General features: G+C 44.7%; 1 protein-coding gene across 1 annotated transcript in view; it reads right to left on the bottom strand.

Annotated features, from left to right (window-relative positions):
- The window catches only part of LOC146170695 (protein AMBP-like), a 45,873-nt gene extending 38,247 nt beyond the window's left edge, over positions 1-7,626 (bottom strand). Inside the window, exons 1-2 of the mRNA XM_084586844.1 lie at positions 7,539-7,626; positions 3,919-3,978 (exon numbers count right to left, since the gene is read on the bottom strand). Coding sequence (XP_084442970.1) covers positions 3,919-3,978; positions 7,539-7,578 — 100 coding nt within the window. The 5' untranslated portion in view covers positions 7,579-7,626. The remainder of the gene's footprint in view (positions 1-3,918; positions 3,979-7,538) is intronic.
- Between the last annotated feature and the right edge of the window lie 11,065 nt (positions 7,627-18,691).

Below are 18,691 nucleotides of genomic sequence, written 5' to 3'. Positions count from 1 at the left end.
CCAAGATGCGACTTGTTAAGTGCATTATCTTACCTCATAGCACGGCACAGACGTGTTCTGCCCATTTAGTTGCCACCGTCATCTCACCCAAGCACTCAAGCAGGTCATTGAAAACCTTTTACCGCACATTTCAGGATATCTGTTTCTTTTGAAATACCCACACAACTTGTGCAAAGTTGCATTGGGACCTTTCAAAGAAATAAGCAAACTACAAAAATGAAGATTTCAAAGATGTAACACTCCAGCTTGAATGCCAAGACGAAACAAAAATTGCAAAGAATTAATGCCGTGACATTAAACCGCGTTCCAAATGCGGCTCTTCGAGGTTGTGTCAGCTCCTTATTCAAAACCTAAAGAACTTATACTACAGCCTCAGCTCAGATTTGTCGTGAAAACAAAATAAACAGCCCGTGAACGGAAAAGTTTTACTTTCCTTAAGAACTGAGTTATTTCTAAAGCTGGTTTTACGTATGTATCCTACCTTTTGTACGTTGATTTTTTCCCGCTAGCAAAACTCCGACTTGATCAGTCTAGCCTAACTACGACTACGATCATATCAGGTGCCTACAAAAACGCTGACCGGAGATTTACACTGTTAAAGATGTTTCAGCAACTATGCTCAAAAAGCAACATGTGTTGACAGCCTTTTTGAATCAGATTTCTCCGGAAACTGTACCTCAAAATATTCCAAAGCAATAATCAAACACCAGAACGTTTACAAGAAAAGGTAGCCATGTCTTTTCGGTAAGCAATACCTTGATTTAACATCTTATGCACATTGTAACAGAACTTTTCTTTGGTCCGCATAGCCGGCCGCGGGTCTCCCATTAAGCATCTTCTTGGTTGAAATAATTGGGAGCTCTTGGACCTTTACATGAAGTTATTGAACAATGAGTAGTACCAGAATGCATTTTATTGTAATATTGATCAGAGTATAAGAGCTGCTTCACGGACCTTTGAGAAAGGAAACCTTATAAGCTGTATTCTCTTTCTGACACATGTTACGTATGCATTTTCAAATAGAGAAATATGCATTCATCTGCTGGGGCCTCCTATTAACGCACAAGTCCTACGTGTAGGTTTGTTCTCATGAATGTGCCGAGCGAGTGGAATGACATTGAGAACCAAAAGTTCTCAGTGCAGCGATGTGCCACCACTTGGTTTGCCTAACATCTACAAATATGTAGCGTGATCGATCGTCTGCTGGAAGCAGGGCATCACTGAGTTTGCGTAATCTGCGTTGTTTGTTGCTCTAGACTGCGGCAGTGCTTTTATGTGTATGCTTTCACCAGATGGCTGTAGTTCAAGCAGAACATGGAGATAGCTATCTCGATTTTGGCCTGCAGCACCATAACAACGTTTTAGCGTTATTAACGTGAGGAATGCTGCGGTGATCTTTCAGACCAAACTAAACCCTAAAACAAGCTTAGAAATACATACACAAAAACAGGATTAAAGTTCGAGACAAAACCTCCTTCCTTTAGTGTATAGCATCATCGTGCTGATGGCTTCTCTCTACAGGTCCTTGTGCCGATACTCTGTCGCGTATATGCAATTTGCTACTCGCTTAATGATTCAATTGGTTTTTGGCATAAATTGTTACCCGCGCCTATAACGATACATTTGCGAGCTTCCACGTTATGGGAAAGACCGCCCGAAACAAGTGTGAGGCTGCGGTTTATCCAATTGGTGTGAACATGTTTACGTGGCCTATAGGTAGCACGTCAGTCTAAGGAGTGAAGAGTCCTGGCGGTAGTAATTAAATCGTACCCTTCCTATTAGTGTACCTACCCGAGTTTGTATGTACTGCCAACTGAGCTATGTCATTTGATCTCGGTCTCTCACAAAGCTTTGGCTCAAAATAGTATATTTGAGCATTTACGCCATATGAGCAAGAAGGCATCGCTTTTTTTAACAAATCACAAAATGCACAGGGGACGACTCATTTTCTGAAAGCGCAAAATGATGTGTTTCACTCCAGAATCCGCTTAAAGCAAACTGAATGCAATCAGGAACACTGCCTATACAGCAAAGGCTGCTCTTTCTACAACTGTCTTGTGTTGACCTGCCAGGATTGTCAGGTCCAGCTAAAAAAACATCCATTTATAGTCGATGAATGATGCAGTACATGATGCAAGTCGTCAAGAAGCTCAAATCTTCCCCCATGACGACGTGATACAACTGTGAGCGAGTTAATGGGCATTATATAATATTATGGCGACAAAGATAAACCGTGCCTATGACTCTGCATTGATTATAGACTTTTAAACCATGTAATGAAACAGTTGCTTATCAGCGTTACTTCGCTTAAGCATTTCCTATACACAAATGTAGCTGCAGAGAAGCGTGACCACAAGAAAATCGCTTTTATTACTTCTCCTAGTTTGTATGCATGCAAATGCCCCCTTTATGCCTGCTCTAGGCTCCTTCAGCCTTCCTAGTGCTATAGCGGGGTTGATGATAGCATTTGTCAATTTGTTAAACAATAAGAATGTTTTGTGCGCAATCCATTGAGACTTTCATAAGAAGCCTGGCAGTGATGCTTAAAGAGTTAAGTGTGTAATAATAGTTGCAGGTCAGCACTATTTGATGCACATGATAATTGAAAATTGCATGCTGAGAAGAAAACGCCCTTCACACTCAAAAAGCATATTTTAAAAATTTATGAAGCTTAGCTGGAGGGGTTAGATATACTTGCAAAGCGTTTTTATAACCTGATCCATAGCGTGCGTGTAACCTATTCTCGCGTTTCCGTTGGGAAAGCTTCAGTAGACATTTGTGTCTCTGATGCCTAAGCTTGTCCTGAATCACAAACTATTATCTAACCAAATACTTGGCAGCCGAACCACGGTAAGCTAATCGCTACGTTATCTTTATTTTGTGATTTAGGAGCACTTATGGATTAAGAAAAAGCTAGCGGCCTTGTAAAGCATGGTACGCTGGACGTCGTGAACCATTAGAGAGGAAGCATGTTCAGTTATTCTAGCCCAACTTTGGCTGTCTCCTTTTGAACATCTACTGTTACCTTATCCTTAACTGCTGGTTTTCATTTTTGATTTTGATTTGAATCTTTCTTTACATTTTTTTTTTAATTTTCGCCGTACGCGTTACTGCACCACAGCATAAGCATTGTAGTTTATCTCATTACCCTGGTGATATTGGCTACTGTATCTTGCTTTCTAGCACCCCCCAATGGCATTAAATACCTTCTCCATATCCTGAACGTCATTTTCTTGCTTCTGACATTTTCCGACACCATTTTTATTGTGCTCTTATTGTTTGTATTTCAATGCACTTGCATATCTTTATTTGGTTTCTCTCTAAGTGAAGTTTCTACGGTCTCTTGATGATGCGCTCTACCGAGTCGTTGTCTTTCCTGCTGGTCGTGCTCGTCGCATACCATCGACATATTGTTGGCCGCTCTGTAAGGTGCTGAAACAAGACCGACTCATGAGAACCGTACATCTTTTAGGTGTCATTGGAAGCTCCCGCACACGAACGACAACGACAGTAGCATCCGGGGCTCATATGGCACAATAATATCTACACCCAGCTCCTACGTTTACTGTCCATTCGATACATAGAGTTCAAGCAGTGCCAACCTCTCTACTGTTACCAAGCAACCACTCTAAGCTACGGATTTTCGTGCGCGAGTTAAAACCTAATTCTTACAAGGAATCCACCTTCTCGTTTCTTGAAGTGGCAGACTTGTTCCGATCTTTAATCTCTCTCTCGTACAAATAGAGAGGCTGAATTTTTTCTGTAGTTTGCCATGTGCCACCAATAAGAGGTGGATTTCGGACGATTCACAGAAAAGAACCAATAAAAGCCTTCTTCCCACACAGTGATTCTTATAAAATTTAATAAATGATTGCACTATCTGTACTGAAAACCTAAACATTAACATTACTGGCTCACCTTCACTCCGGGAGTTAACCATCATTTCGTTCATCATTCCATCTCCTCCTGGTACCAATCCTGCAACATCAAACACACTTAAGTCAATGCCGTTTCTTTGAAGCAAACAGTTTATTAGATGCAGAATAAGAGAGCGGAGTATTTTTCAGTGGGAAAAAAGCAACGTTAAGCCAAAGTGATTAGCCCATGTGCTGCAATATCTTCAAATGAGTTTGAAAAAACTGAATATGCCGCGACAGCAGCAAGAACCTCATTGCTCCAAATCACACCGTAGGCATGAGGAAACAAATACTTGAGGCGCAAACCATCTCTATAAGCGCGTCTCATACAAGCCGCAGGGATGGGTACAGCGACACACAGACCGGGAGAGTAGCCTACTAGCCACCCAAGCAATAATTTCCACACGCCGTTTTATCCTTCTACCATGCAGATGACCTCAAAATCCTTCAACCTCCAGGGGCACGTAGCAGAGTGGCCTAACCACCTCCACTCGTGGAAAGCCTCCCCTCACAAACAAGGCAAAGTACGAAAGAAAGGAAATTTGCTTCTATCCAAAGAAACCTGCCCAATTGGAGGCAATTAGATGACCTCTCCAATGACAAATTTGTCCTTTAACTTTGTGCAGGGGGTCTACACTTTCCTGCAATCCGCCCCTAGTAAAAAGGCCACATATTTGCTTCACGAAAATCTGGTGGAGGAACTTAAACCAGGGATGGGATGTTGATTGGTAAGGTTTAAAGTATGTATCCTTGAGGTCCTCAAGTAGCTTTGAGGGTGGTTTGGGGGAAGAGTGAATTAGTTTTTGTGAGATTATGTCTTTGTGGTATCGTAGATTGAGATGGGTCTGTGAGATGTCGGAAGAGGTTCTATGTTTGAGGAAGCCTCATGCTACCATCAAAATAGTTGCATAGGGATTCCCAGTTTTACCCTGAAAGCGTAGCTGCGCTTGGTTTTATGTCTTTATTTAGTCGGCCCAGCCTACGGTGGAGGGTTCTGTTCTATCTCTGGCATTTCCAGCACCTTTCAAGACTGGCTTTAGCTTCCCAGAGACGTAGGAGGCTTCATCAACAGTGTCACTGGGCATTCAATAGGAAGTTGTCGTGTGACTACCTGGATATCCGTCTGTAATTGTGTAGTCCAAGCAAAGATATCGGTGATTGGAGCAGCTGTCCTGGTTGGTCTGCACTTTGTGAGAGTGGATCCCCTAGGTGGACGGTGAGGAAGGTGAGCATTAGGAAAGATTTCAAGCTTATGATCACGGCCTAAGCACTCCTTGATGTTACACCAAGTAGCTGCTGGAAGCCAGTAAGTGAAGGTAAGCTCTGGTGTGGCGTCTTTGCACACACTATGGCCGATACGTGTGGGGTAAGTGGGGTCAGTGAAGAGAGAGAGCCCTGCTTGTTGTTCAGCGAGCCATACTTTGCGGCCTTTTGGGGAATTATGTGGATATCCCCATGCCGAATGCGGTGTGTTGAAACCACCCAGAATCCGAAGAGGGCACTTGTTGGCACTTCTTTTGGCTATTGTGAAGAGACGATAGATTTTTGTATGTAAATGTTTTGGTGACTATATACATAGAGAATGAAAAGGCTCTTGGCCTGTGGATGCTGAGAGACCATTTCCAGTAGGAGATCGTCAAGGTCTCGTATAGCTAACTTATTAGTGATTGTAGAGAGTGAGCGCTTAACAATAAAGACAACTTTGGATAGCGTGGCCGATTGAAGAAGAAATGGGACAAAACCTTGACGGGTTATAGAATTGGCGGGTATCTGCAGAGCCAGGGCGTAAAGACCGGTAGCGCAATCAAAATGTGTTGAAGGACTTGGTGTTTTTGACCAAAACCCTGGCAGTTCTACTGTAATGCAGTTATCATTAAACTAGGTTTCGCCATTAGGAATTATAGGCATAATGGAAACTGAAATAGGAGGGGGATGGTCTTGTGCAGTTCGAATATGGTGTATGTATTGGGTGGGAGTAGGGTGTTCTTGTGGAGCAGGAGTGGGAGGTATGTTGTGATGCTCCAGAACTTTTAGTCCATCAACGTCTTTACTGGTGACTGTTGAGGGTGCAGTGTATATAGTTTTACGGGGCAAGCAATAAAGCTTCAATTGAATGTCAGCGCTCGTTTATGTCTTTCCTACATCCCTTTCTTCATTGCGCTGTCTGCACGCATGGAATACCAACTCGTTCAACCGTCTGTTTTAGACACATAAGCTTCGCCGTTAACTGCAGGACGGGGCAGACGTATTTTCTCCCGTTAAAGGTCGTCGTTTACGTCTATATAATTTGCAATCAGTGTATTTTTGGGCTTCTGTTATTGCATAAACACTTACTAGCATACAGTCGTCATATATCTTATTACGTGAAGCACCACGTGACATATATAAGAACCCCCGATTTATCCAGCCTAATGAATGCAAATGCCTTGCCTGAACACAAGATTGAAGGGTCCAGGAAGACTGTATTTTAACTAAGCCAGTCATCTCAAAAGCAATACCTGACTTATCAGCGCTGGCCATTTAGGGCTCATCAGTTTGTCTCATGACGTCACCAGCGACCATTCAATGCACCGCAATGTCACATGTGAGCACATTTCAATTCAGGAAGAGGTTAAGCATTACTGCTTTGTCAGTGAACGCTGCAGGTTCCGGCAGAGGTAGCCAATAGCAAACTGTCTCCCAACTATCCCCTCAACAACTATTGAGGTGAGTGCTTAGCAAGTTCAAGCGGTATATATGTGTGTGTATATATATATATATATATATATATATATATATATATATATATATATATATATATATATATATATATATGTATGTATGTATTTATATATATATATATATATATATATATATATATATATATATATGTGTGTGTGTGTGTGCGTGCGTGCGTGCGTGTGTGTGTGTGTGTGTGTGTGTGTGTGTGTGTGTGTGTGTGTGTGTGTGTGTGTGTGTGTGTGTGTGTGTGTGTGTGTGTGTGTGTGTGTGTGTGTGTGTGTGTGTGTGTGTGTGTGTGTGTGTGTGTGTGTGTGTGTGTGTGTGTGTGTGTGTATGTGTTGAGTGGTGTGTCTTCCCACAGTGATGGAGGCTTGTTACACGCACTGACATCGCAGAGTACAAAGGCGCCTTCCTATTTCTTTCCATCGAAAAGCGGCCACCGTAGCCCGGATATTACTCCGATGCTAGGGAGCAGCAAACAAGCTCCCTAATCACTCAGCCACATGGTGAGGTCCCGCCCTGCAATAGTGACCATGTGTCGCACAGGTGGTGCAGAATTCTGAGGCCATGGTATTTCTAGATAAAAAATATTTTTGGTGTCAAAGAAGCAACATTACTTTTGGGGAGAAGATTTTATTAATTGCTCTGGAGCAATATTTACCAAATCGAACCTAGAAAGTTAAAGGCTTGTCTTTTAATCACAATAATGACATAAGGTAAAGGAAACTGGCTACATCAGCCAATCCAAACCACTGCCATATTTGCTTTCTAAACGACAGCCAATTTAATGTGACCTTTTCGGCTCTGATGCATTTCTTGACTAAATTGTCTTTAGGTTTACAATTATTCCCACATTAGCGAAAATGTACTTGTTAAGTATTGCGGCTAGATTCGACTTACCGATAAAGCCCCACAAAAGTATCACCGATAGGAACTTCATGTTTATCTTTACGGCAAATTTTGAGATGCAAGAGATGGACGCTGATCTATATAGACCTGAAAGATCATGGTATTAAAGTAACGAACTTCTATAACAGAAATGGGACGACCCGGCCGAGACTCTTCTTTAACGACGCTCGACTAGAAGTGACAGTTTTCTGGCTTTTTTAGTTGGAGGAATACTATCATTAAACCATGTTCAGTGGTAGAAATGTGAAAAAGAAAACATACTCATGCAATGGATATCATGAAAATAAAGATCTATAAGCTTCCAGAAGTGCTAAACTATAGCGTGTTGACATTTTCAAATTCGCAACGATAAAGCTACAAGGCATATCATTTTCCTTTTTTTGATTGGTCGGAGGGGTCGAGTCACAAACACAGAAGCCACTATGAAATACGCGCGTAATGTAGTTTAAGGCACCTGTCCCATCTCCCATTGAGTGACCGGTCAAGTTAATGCGCCTGTAAAAGTTAGCGATTCTTCTTCAGGTGATATACGCATTGCATCCTCCAAATACTTTTCCTGCTGACAGAGCATTAGCACTAGTCCTTTGTCCTTTTTATCTGTGTTAGTTTTCTGAAAGGCGCCATACTGAATCCCGACAAATCATATCATCTAGACTGTCTAGAGCGCTTTTAAAGATGTCCTTCATTTATAGGAAACTGTATTCACTCAAGTTACGCTACTACTTTAAGGATTAAAAACTTGCACGTGCCAGACAAAGCTCTCGTTCAAAAATTTGCTAAAGAAAAAATAGGTTAATTTCAATGAACGAATAGCGCCTCGTATGTCCACAGACTGTGTCATCAAATCCAACTGGTCCGCCAGCCAATCTAAAGTTAGCGACGCCCGTTTTGTTATCATGGCAGTAAATGGTATGGAAAAATGTTGTATTATTTCTTTTCAGTTTTGTGCATTGTGTAATTTGAGTAAGAGGCCTGCAGTTAATGTCGAATTCTCCCTACTTCTTCCCAGGAAGCAGAGAGGACTCGGCCTCCACGCAACATTTTGATTTTCCTAAGATAATATAACAGACCCGGGCATCGGTATTGAATCTTCGAAGCACTGAATAGCGAATTTTGTGGTTGAGGCTATTTCTGCCCACAGAGCGATTCGGAAGTCTGAAACGAAATAACCACACTGTATAAAAATCAAAATTTATGTTTACGATTTCATAATTTGAACCATGAGAAGTTCAGGTACACAATTTGCACTTTTCATACAGAGCAGTAGCCAAGAATATTTTCCGAGTTTGGATAATCAAAGCAAGCTGTTATTAAATTTGTTACCGAGTCATCAAGCCTGCTTGGTCCGATTTGAGCCAGATGAGTCGATTTCCAAAAGAATAGCCTTGTTTTGCTCTTTAGTATGCCTGCTCTCTAATTGCCTGAAGAAAAACAAAACAAAACAATAAAATAAATAAGACCAAAAGTAGGAACTCTGGATCAGACAAAAAATAAACCATACTAACCGTTGGAGCATGAGGAAAATATTAATCCTTAATTACCTACAAGAACGTGTACCATATGTAGTGCTAATTCTTGAAAATTGCCTTCATTCAGTCTGTAAAAGAGTAAGAAAAATATTTTCTCCAGCAACATGCGAAATAATGTTGCCAAATTCAGAATCCATTATTAAAATTTGGTAACGCCAAATGACTATTTTATTGCCAAGCTATTTGTTTATTCTTTTCACCTCCTATTTTCTTATAGTTTGTTCATCCTACTCCTATTCGCAGGAGAACTAGCTCTGTAGAGGCATTTGAATTCTAAGAAGAGAATCACACAGTTTTCTTCCTTTAGGCTCAATCAGCACTTTCGTTTTTGCGAGCTCTCCTAATAAAGTCAGCGATAAAATCGAAGGCCTGGGAGTAATTCATATGTTAGGGCACAGTGAACATTTTTAACTTGTGTTGATATTTTCAAGCCTGAAGCCCCAATTCAACCTCAAGGATTCTTAAGTGTCTAATCGACTATTATAGGATTTTATCTCCTATTCGGTCCTCATCTACATCTTACCATACTAATGTTACGTAAAGAAAGCCTTTGAGCTGTGGACCATGCTTCCTTTTAAAGCTACTCAAATAAATATATGATACATCATTAAAGATCCTTCACCTGATAACCGGGTGTCAGCGTATCTCGCTGTAATTGAAAAATAAAGTAATCACTGAGGTGATCTCCATCAGTGAAGCAAAAGCAATCATGCGAACTCGCGGTAGACGAGAGCAGCTGCCTCTCCGGAGCAGTGTCAACCATGTATACATCTACATCTCACGTTTGCATTTTGCAAGGTGTTTTTAGTTATGCACCTCTGTAACTTAACGGCAAAGTCGACGATATTCGATTCATCGATGAATGATATGCGTATAGACATTAGCATTTCGCATTCAATTTTAAGAGAACCATCTGGTGCCTTTGAAGGTTTGCAACATGTTTTGCCTGGATACCTGGACGTATATATGTAAACATACCCAGAAAATCTCTTCACAGCTCGTATGCTATGGGCAGTAAAATCTGAGATGAGTTAGTACAGCAAGTTCCGAGAGCACTGCACAGTCTGCAGGGCAGAGATGTGGAAGCCTGAGCGTTGCTTCAGCACATGCTACATCGCACGCCCCTCGTCGAACATCATCAAACGCATGAAAGTTTACCGTAATTTTGCTATTCGTTTACAGGAAAACTGAAGGTCAGTATTTGTCTTTTTAGGTATCTTGCTGACACATCTCGAGGACAAAACTCGCCGACGCGAGATTTTCACCATGAGCCTGGAAAAGCTTACGCATCATCATTGGCTCACAGGTAGGGAAAGGCTCGGTGCCTGCCACACTTGTTCCTATGGACACCTGAAGTCTTTTTGGAGTACCTTTGAGTCCACAAGCCAGTGACGAAAGTTTTGCGAAATCAGGCTAGTAAAATTTAGCATTTTTAGGCTAATAAAGAGCAACACCATTGCAAATCATTTACACGAAACCGCTGTGCAAAATCCATCCACCGACAAATGAAACACACTTTAGGAGATATATTTGGTTTGGTTTAGTTTATGAGATTTAACGTGTCAAATCAACTCAAGCTATGCAGACGCCGTATTGGAGCTGACATAGATACGTGATTGCGTGGCCTCGGTGTAGCCTGTCTCACTAAATGTCCAGGGCATACCAGGAAAGTTCGATTCTCATGTAACCGTCCCATTTCTAACCAGAATCCGGAGGCTCGTGACTCAAATAAGTTGCTACAAATGATTACCCAGTCCTGTGTTCTTCCAACTAGCACCTGCCAGAGCCGTGCCCCAATCATACTAAGTTGACAACGCAAAAGACGCTGTTGGATTTCCTGTAGAGCGCATCCTTTACGGTATCGCGTTAACAACTGATCGGAGGTTTAAGGGGGCATAAAATGGCTGAAAATCCCATTGATACACATGTTCGATGTGTAGAACGAATGAACGAGTGGTCTTGCGCATTAGGCGAAAGTATAACTGCTTGGAAGGAATACGGCAATTTATTATTTTTTTACGCAAGCTTGCCATAGGGCATATTATAAAAACTCGTGTAAATTATTGTCCGTAAAGAACCGGATAAGGCTCCTGCTCTTATTGTTGTCGGTGAGCCAGTTGGAGACGTTCTCCTCCATTGTTGCGGTTAGTCCCACTTCCTGCAGAATCTTTAAACTTGATGCCCTGGTCCCTGCACAAGTCTACAGCAGGCGGCGAACATCCACTTCTACAGCCGGTGTGGAACAATTCGGGCATTTGGTGGGTCCGATGTCTTCTCCAGATCTCCATCGGCATGTTACCGACGGGGTAAGGGCCGGCCTAGCTCTTATCCTTCTCAGGGAAACATCCTCCAATCTCGTTAAGTTATGAGGGAGGGAGAAAGTACACGGGGGAATAAGAGAACGTGTACTTTACCTTAAATAGGATGCTAAGATGGGAATAGCAGAGCGGGCGTCAAAAGGGAGCCTGATGGGGGGAGCATTAGTGTTTGGAATTTCGTGTGTGAGGTGGTCAACGTTTTTCTGCTCAGCGTTGTTGTGTCCAGTGTATCTAGATGCGTATCTTCGTTTCTTTATTGAGGGCGTGGATATCTATGATTACACATAGCGCCTTTGTTACTTTCTTCTGTTGTTTTATGGTGGCTAAGGAGTCTGTATAGATGTGGGCTTGTGTTATGAAATCTATTTTATTTATGGCCTATATAGCATCGCAGATTGCATATAGTTTAAAAAAAAGCACTTTTTAGATTTCTAGAAGCGTTTTTTTAGATTCCTGGCATATTGGAAAGCATGCAATGGTGATTTTGTATGCTATCGTGCTCATGGCTATGGCGTCATATTTATGGTGATATAGTGAGTGCCAGGCCACTGAATCGAGGGCAATTGCCATGATTGGCGATTAGTTGCAACAAAGACGACCACAACGCCATAGACCCATTTCCTGTAGCTGCAAACGCCGTCTGCTCGTTTGCTGCGTGTGCCCCTGAGCGTGACGATCTCAGTTCACGTCATTAACCGACAAAGTGAGACGCTCATGGACTGGAAGCGCTTCAGCGCTGAGTGCGAAACGTTGACGGTATCTTAGATTACCTAGGCCAGGATATATCTAGGCAGAAGCTGCCGTTTGGAGACATCATTGTGCACTGGTCATTCGCGCAGCATCGGCGAGTACAGTAACCCGTGGCTAACGCTTTAAATGTGAAACCGTTGATTAGCAACATAATTCTTATACGTCGCGCAAACAATAGCTGTTAGGAGCGTGCCGGCAGATATTTAAGAATAAGCTAGCTCCAAACGTGAATACATGGATGCAGTAACCGTCGCCACGCCCCACTGATGTCACAGAGTTTCGCACACGTAAAGCACAAAGCCAAACTCATAATTTACAAAGTCATATTCGAACGTTCTCGTTGTCGGTACGTTGGCCGCCAGACGAATGGCATGTTCTGTCATCCGCCACATCTTTGCATCTTGTGGTTCTTTCTGACGTTCTTTCTGTTCCCCTAGTGGCTTGTCATCCATTCGACGTATCTGTCGTTCCTCGTCTTGACGCCGTCGCTTGGGAAGACGCTCTACTTTTTAATTACGCTTCTCCGACGCACGCTTAGCCCTTCGAAATTCATCGCTACGGTGAAGCGTTTCTGAACGCAATCAACGATTTCAGCATCGTCCGAAGCAGCTTCTCGGAGCCGGCTAAAATGCTGCTCGTGGTACCCACTCTCACCATCGAATTTTGCTGCAAAGAATCGAATTTCGAAAAGATTTTTGAATAATTTATTCACTGATTCTATGCAAAGATATTGAATGTTTATCATAGCGAGAGCGTTACTACACTGAGGTCGCCGATAATTGTCCGAAAACTACGCTATGACCCACTTATTTTTTTACGCCAACCGATAACTGACAAACCTAAAAAAAGACATAGGAGGAAGAAAAGACAAGCTTGTGTTGTACGTATTTGGCGGTTATTTATTAATGAAAGACTAAGAAAAAAGGAAAGATTCTCAAGTAACGCTACTTTAAAAACAAGATGAAGCACGTCGCTAAGAATAACCCTTATGTATTACATTTCTTTAAGTTTGCGAGGAACAGAACTGAAAACATTTTCGCTTCGTTTCCATTTCGTCACAAACAGGTGTGTTTTTAATTAAAAATCCCACATTAAGCACTTATTCAGTGTATAGCACAACTGTTAGATCCGACCTATCAAGCACAACAGAAAAGAATAACGGACAAAAACGTTCATGCTTTGCTTCCTCGGCACTGTTTCACAAATGAATATCTAGCATCACTTTATATGGGCATAATATAGGTCGTGGCATTAATATATTGAACCTTTAAATCAAGAATGCAGAAAACCGTCATAGTTTAGATTTTCGCAGCATGGTTTGATCCACGCCATCTGTTTCAGCTAAAACGCGGTTGCGCAAAGTGAAGGCTGATACATGATATTGCCACCTGGTGTCTCCATCTTCTTGCTGCGCCTGGAAGAAGAGGACACTGAAGTTGACTCGCGTGCTGAGCGCCGAACGTTTTGCCTGCTGGTACAGCTTCGTCTTGTCGTCTGTTACGTCTAGCCCTGTTATCCGTGACATATTTTGGTGGAGGTGCTGGGTATCGATCCCAGTATATGTCCCGCACTCCTCCGCATACCCAGGATTCAGGTCCTGTGCCAATTGACACGCCTGTTCACCGCACTAGCCGGAGGAACCTAGGCCTACCACCTGAGCACGGGCCGTTGGAATTCACCACCGCAGCCGCCCCTCGACCTGTCATGCAAACGCCAACGTATTACACTTTCCAGAACCCACGACTGCCTAAGGTTTTCCACGGCTGTCAGACGGAAGACGTCGAAGACTGGCTCACCCAGTTTGAACGCGTCGCCGCATTTAATCAGTGGGACGACGCCGCAAAGCTCAGGAACGTCTTCTTCAGCCTGGAAGATGGCGCTCGTACATGGTACGAGAATCGCGAAGGCGCCCTAACATCGTGGCGCGAGTTCTGCCGCTGCATCCTGGACACCTACACCAGCCCAGATCGCCGAGAACGAGCGGAAAGGGCTTTACGCTCTCGCATACAGATGCCGAACGAGACCATAACCATGTACGTGGAGGACATGACTAGGCTGTTCCGACGATCTGACCCGGCCATGCCCGAAGAGAAAAAGGTACGCCATCTCATGCACGGCGTTAAGGAACAACTGTTCGCTGGGCTCGTGCGCAATCCGCCGAGCACAGTTGCAGAGTTTCTTTCGGAGGCAGTCACGATGGAAAGGATGCTCCAGCAGCGGTCTACGACCTACGACAGGCCGGTACTCGCCGCTTCGCTCACGGAGCCGCATTCGGCCTTCGGGGCTAGTCCGGACCTTCTTCGCGACATTATCCGGTCCATTCTGCGCGAAGAGCTCCAGACGCTCTTCGGTGCTCCCCAGCCGACGATCGGCTCTATCGCTAGTATTGTCCGAGAAGAGCTCCAACAAGCATTTCGGCCTTCGGTACCATCCGCTAACCCGCCATCCTTTTCCACCGAGCCCTGTCGGCCAACCTATGCGGACATCTTGCGACGTTCCCCAACCGATTCCACGCAATTACCGCCACCCGACCAAGGCTCGCTGTATTCAGCCCACCCCGAACCGTACATCGACAACCGCCGACCACCCTACCGAAAGGCAGACCTGTGGCGTGCCCCAAATCGGCAGCGCCTGTGCTTCCACTGCGGAGAACCTGGCCACTGTATCGACAGTGCCCATATCGACAACTGGGACTGAAGGGTTTCCCCATCGACATGCGTAGCCCTCCTTTAGGCCAACGACCCCGGGATATTGAGGACTACGTAGCCCAGCAGCGCATGGCGCCAACTTCTAGACGACAGTCACGATCTCCGTCTCCACGCCGACTATCCTCGCAGCCCAGCTCCTCCTGGATGGCGCAGCGACGGCCGTCTAGTCCGAGCCGGGAAAACTAAAGACAGCGACCTCAGGGGGCGAGGCCGCTTCAAATCGACGCAACGAAGACCCCCCGACAACGCCACCTGTGAGCGACCGCGACTTGACGGCCCCGACGACAGTTCGTACACGTGAAGATAGACTCTCGCTGGATATACCCGTGGTCCTCGACGGCTATAAGGTTAGCGCATTGGTAGACACTGGTGCTGATTTTTCCATTTTAAGCGGGAAGCTAGCGGCGCTTCTAAAAAAAGTGATGACGCCATGGTCTGGCACGCAGATTCGAACCGCTGGCGGGCATGTCGTAACTCCGAGCGGTCAGTGCACGGCGAGAGTCCAAATTCGCAACTCCACGTTTGTTGTAAGCTGCCTTGTAATACCTGACTGCTCCCGCGACTGTATCCTTGGTGTCGATTTTCTTCGGGAGTATGGGGCCATTATCGATCTCCGGAAGCGTACCGTGACCTTTTCAACTGAGAAAGCGGATGATACTGACACCGCAGACCGCCAAAGCCACGCCCCTCTTCGAATTTCCGCCGAGAGCGTTTCTATTCCGCCACGTTCCAGTGTTTTTGAGACCGTTAACTGCGATGAACTGCGTGACGGAACGGCGGTCGCTGAGGGCAACCAGTCCCTTTTGCTCACCCACGGTATCACCTCGGCGCGGAGTCTCATCCATCTCCGTAACGGCCGATCTGAGCTCCTGGTGACTAACTTCACGAACGAGCCCCGCCATCTTTTCCGCGCTACCGCTATCGCATTCGCCGACGCCTTAGCGGACGTTTCTGAATGTTTTACGTTCGGAGAAGTTGAAAATGTGCACCCATCCCTTGATCGTCTGGATATTAGTACAGATCTCTCGGAAACACAGCAGCACGACCTACGTTCTCTTCTTTTAAAATACAGTGCTTGTTTCGCGACATCATCGAAAATTCGGCAGACGCCTCTTGTGAAACACCGTATAATTACTCCCGACGATGCCCGCCCTATACGCCAGCAGCCGTACCGCATCTCAACGACGGAACGTGAAGCGATTCACACACAGGTTCAGGAGATGCTTCGTGATGGTGTCATCCAACCCTCCAACAGTCCGTGGTCGTCCCCTGTCGTGCTTGTGAAAAAAAAGGATGGCACCCTTCGCTTCTGTGTTGACTATCGAAAGTTGAACGACATCACAAAAAAAGACGTCTACCCGCTGCCCCGTATCGACGATTCGCTCGACAAGCTTCGTCGCGCCCAGTACTTCTCCTCCATGCTTTGTATTACGCGTGCTTTGTATTACGACTGAGGAACTAAAACATCAACTAAGAGCTAAGAGATGGTCTCGTCCATGACATAAATATGGACAGGGTGTTTGGATTCTTTTTGGTACATAGCAGTAAAAAAATGGAGGTTATCTTAGATGTATCTTAAGAGGAGAATGGCGAAAGGCTCTTTTCCTCTCCTTTCATTTGCTTCTCATCGTTTGCCTCTTATCGGCTTTCGGTTTACCGCTATCTATAATTATAATTGGTTTACAGGAAAAGAAAGGCGCTGTATCTGTCGCACTTTCTGCGACAAATGTTGTTGGGCAGGGACACTTTCGCTGCTGTCGCGTGGCATTCCTTGGCGCTCGTTCAAGTGTGGGTTTGCAGATGGTAGTAACGCTAAAGAGCACACCTCGCGGAATCTCGCGGTATATGACAGATCTCGCGCGTAGATCTGGCGCACAAATTACGCGCACGGGATTTCGCTGCATGAGCTTTGAAAGGCTCATGCAACGGCTCTAAATAGGTAAACTTTTCTTGCAGCTGTTGGAATAATCTCTTGACTAAGAAAGCGATCAAAACAGCTAATTCCATCGACAATTTCAAAAATTCCCTGGTATCTCATATACTCCTTTTTGTGTCGTGGTGTTAATTTACAAAGAACAGCCTTACAGTGTCATTTGGATGATCGTTCCCTTTGATTCAGCGATTTTAATAATATTTGTCTTCTGCTCTGTGGTTCGAAACCTTCATTGTGTGTGGCTATTGGGTACAGCCAGCTAAATACGTCCTGACGAAAGTGGAAGAGATCGACCAAAAGAATGAGGATGTAACGATGTTTCGGCTCTCACACGGGAGCCTTGTTCACAATCTACAAGGCTCCCTTGTCAACATGCTATCCATTACGGAGCCGAAGCGCTTTCCGTCGTCGTTCTTCTTGTCCGTGCTTTTCACTTTTGTCGTGCACTATCCCGATCAGATGGAATTTTGTCTGATGCTTAACATCAAGCTGAAATCTCTTCAAGTAATTTTCCACCTGTCCAATCTGTCACAAGCAGAGTATTTTGTGTCGGCTCTATAACCTGCAGTTTTTCTTTTTTGCAGCCTGACTGCCCGATATCAGTAAACGCTCTTGGACGGCCCAGACATGACCGCAGTTAGCACTGCAATGGCATGGCCGATTCAATAAAAGAAGGCACGAAAATATTTTAGGGGTTCGACAAGCTTTGAATTCCTTTTTGCAGATGATTTGTATAATAGTTGTAAGCGTGTTCAGTTGATTAGAAAGTTTTCATGGCTTTGGTACTCACTCTCATGTAAATTGCGCTAAAAGTACTGAAACATGAACATTACTAATGGAATTTGGTGGAAGTGGTCGCCCTGGACAGTCTGAAACTCCGTACGATATTGTCACGTGGTGGTGATAATGAAATTGGAAACAAAGGAAGAGACTTGATATACCCAGTAATCAACTCCTTATTGGGCTAACTTACGCCTGCAAAATAACCAAGCAATCGCCGGCGGCGGCCGTTGCCACAACAGCCTTCAGCGTCGTTGATCTACGAATGCTCGTTGCACCCGTCAACGTTCAATTTAAAAGCGGCGATAAAACCGCAAACGGTGCCTATGCACAACCTGGAACATTGCAAAAAAACACATGAGTGGCGGCGGAATCTTCGAGACACATGTCGGCGCATCTTGCGCGACAAGGAACTGATAAACGGCGTCTCACGACAACGAGCATGAACAAAGAATAAAGAAACTATCCGCGCGCTGGAGTCACAATGATAAGGCCCCATGTCTGCATCTGTCGAAAAAGAACTAATAAAATATTTCAATGTTTCGCGGCATTATTCCCTACTTAAAAAACATACACCTCATGCGATGAAGGACACTGTTTGGGCTGAAGTAGCGGCGCAAGCACTCAGTCCGCGGCGATGTATCGGCGTCCGAACCCACACTTGATCTCCCGGCCTGTATTCTGCGTCGCATGGTTGCAAGCTTGTCGGGCGTCGGTGCGTTGCTGGTCCTAATGCGCAACCGGGAGAGTCGTCAGGATTCCGCTGCGGCGACGTCCAGGTAGGCGGCGACGTCCAGGTTCTCGTCTTCAGTTAAGTGTAGCAGCATTGATTCGAGCGTCGAGGTTGGCTCCCAGCCGTACACAAGGCTGAACGGGGTCGACCTGGTTATCACCTTGACAGCGGTGTTATCAGCGAAGATGACGTAGGTTAGAATGGCGTCCCAAGTCTTGTGTTCGGCGTCAACGTATACTGCAATCATGTCAGCAATCATTTTGTTGAGACGGTGTTTAAGTCCATTTCTCTGAGAATGGTACACTGTAGTACGTCAATGGCTTGTATGAGTGTAGGTCAAGATGGCTTGCGTGAGCTCCGCTGTAAATGATGTTCCCCTGTCCCTGACGAGCA

Source organism: Amblyomma maculatum, unplaced genomic scaffold, assembly GCF_055883805.1.
Source record: "Amblyomma maculatum isolate TAMU_Amacu unplaced genomic scaffold, ASM5588380v1 scaffold_67, whole genome shotgun sequence".
Lineage (NCBI taxonomy): Eukaryota > Metazoa > Arthropoda > Arachnida > Ixodida > Ixodidae > Amblyomma > Amblyomma maculatum.
The sequence above is the reverse complement of the archived record's forward strand: the minus strand, read 5'-3'. Positions and strand labels throughout refer to the sequence as shown.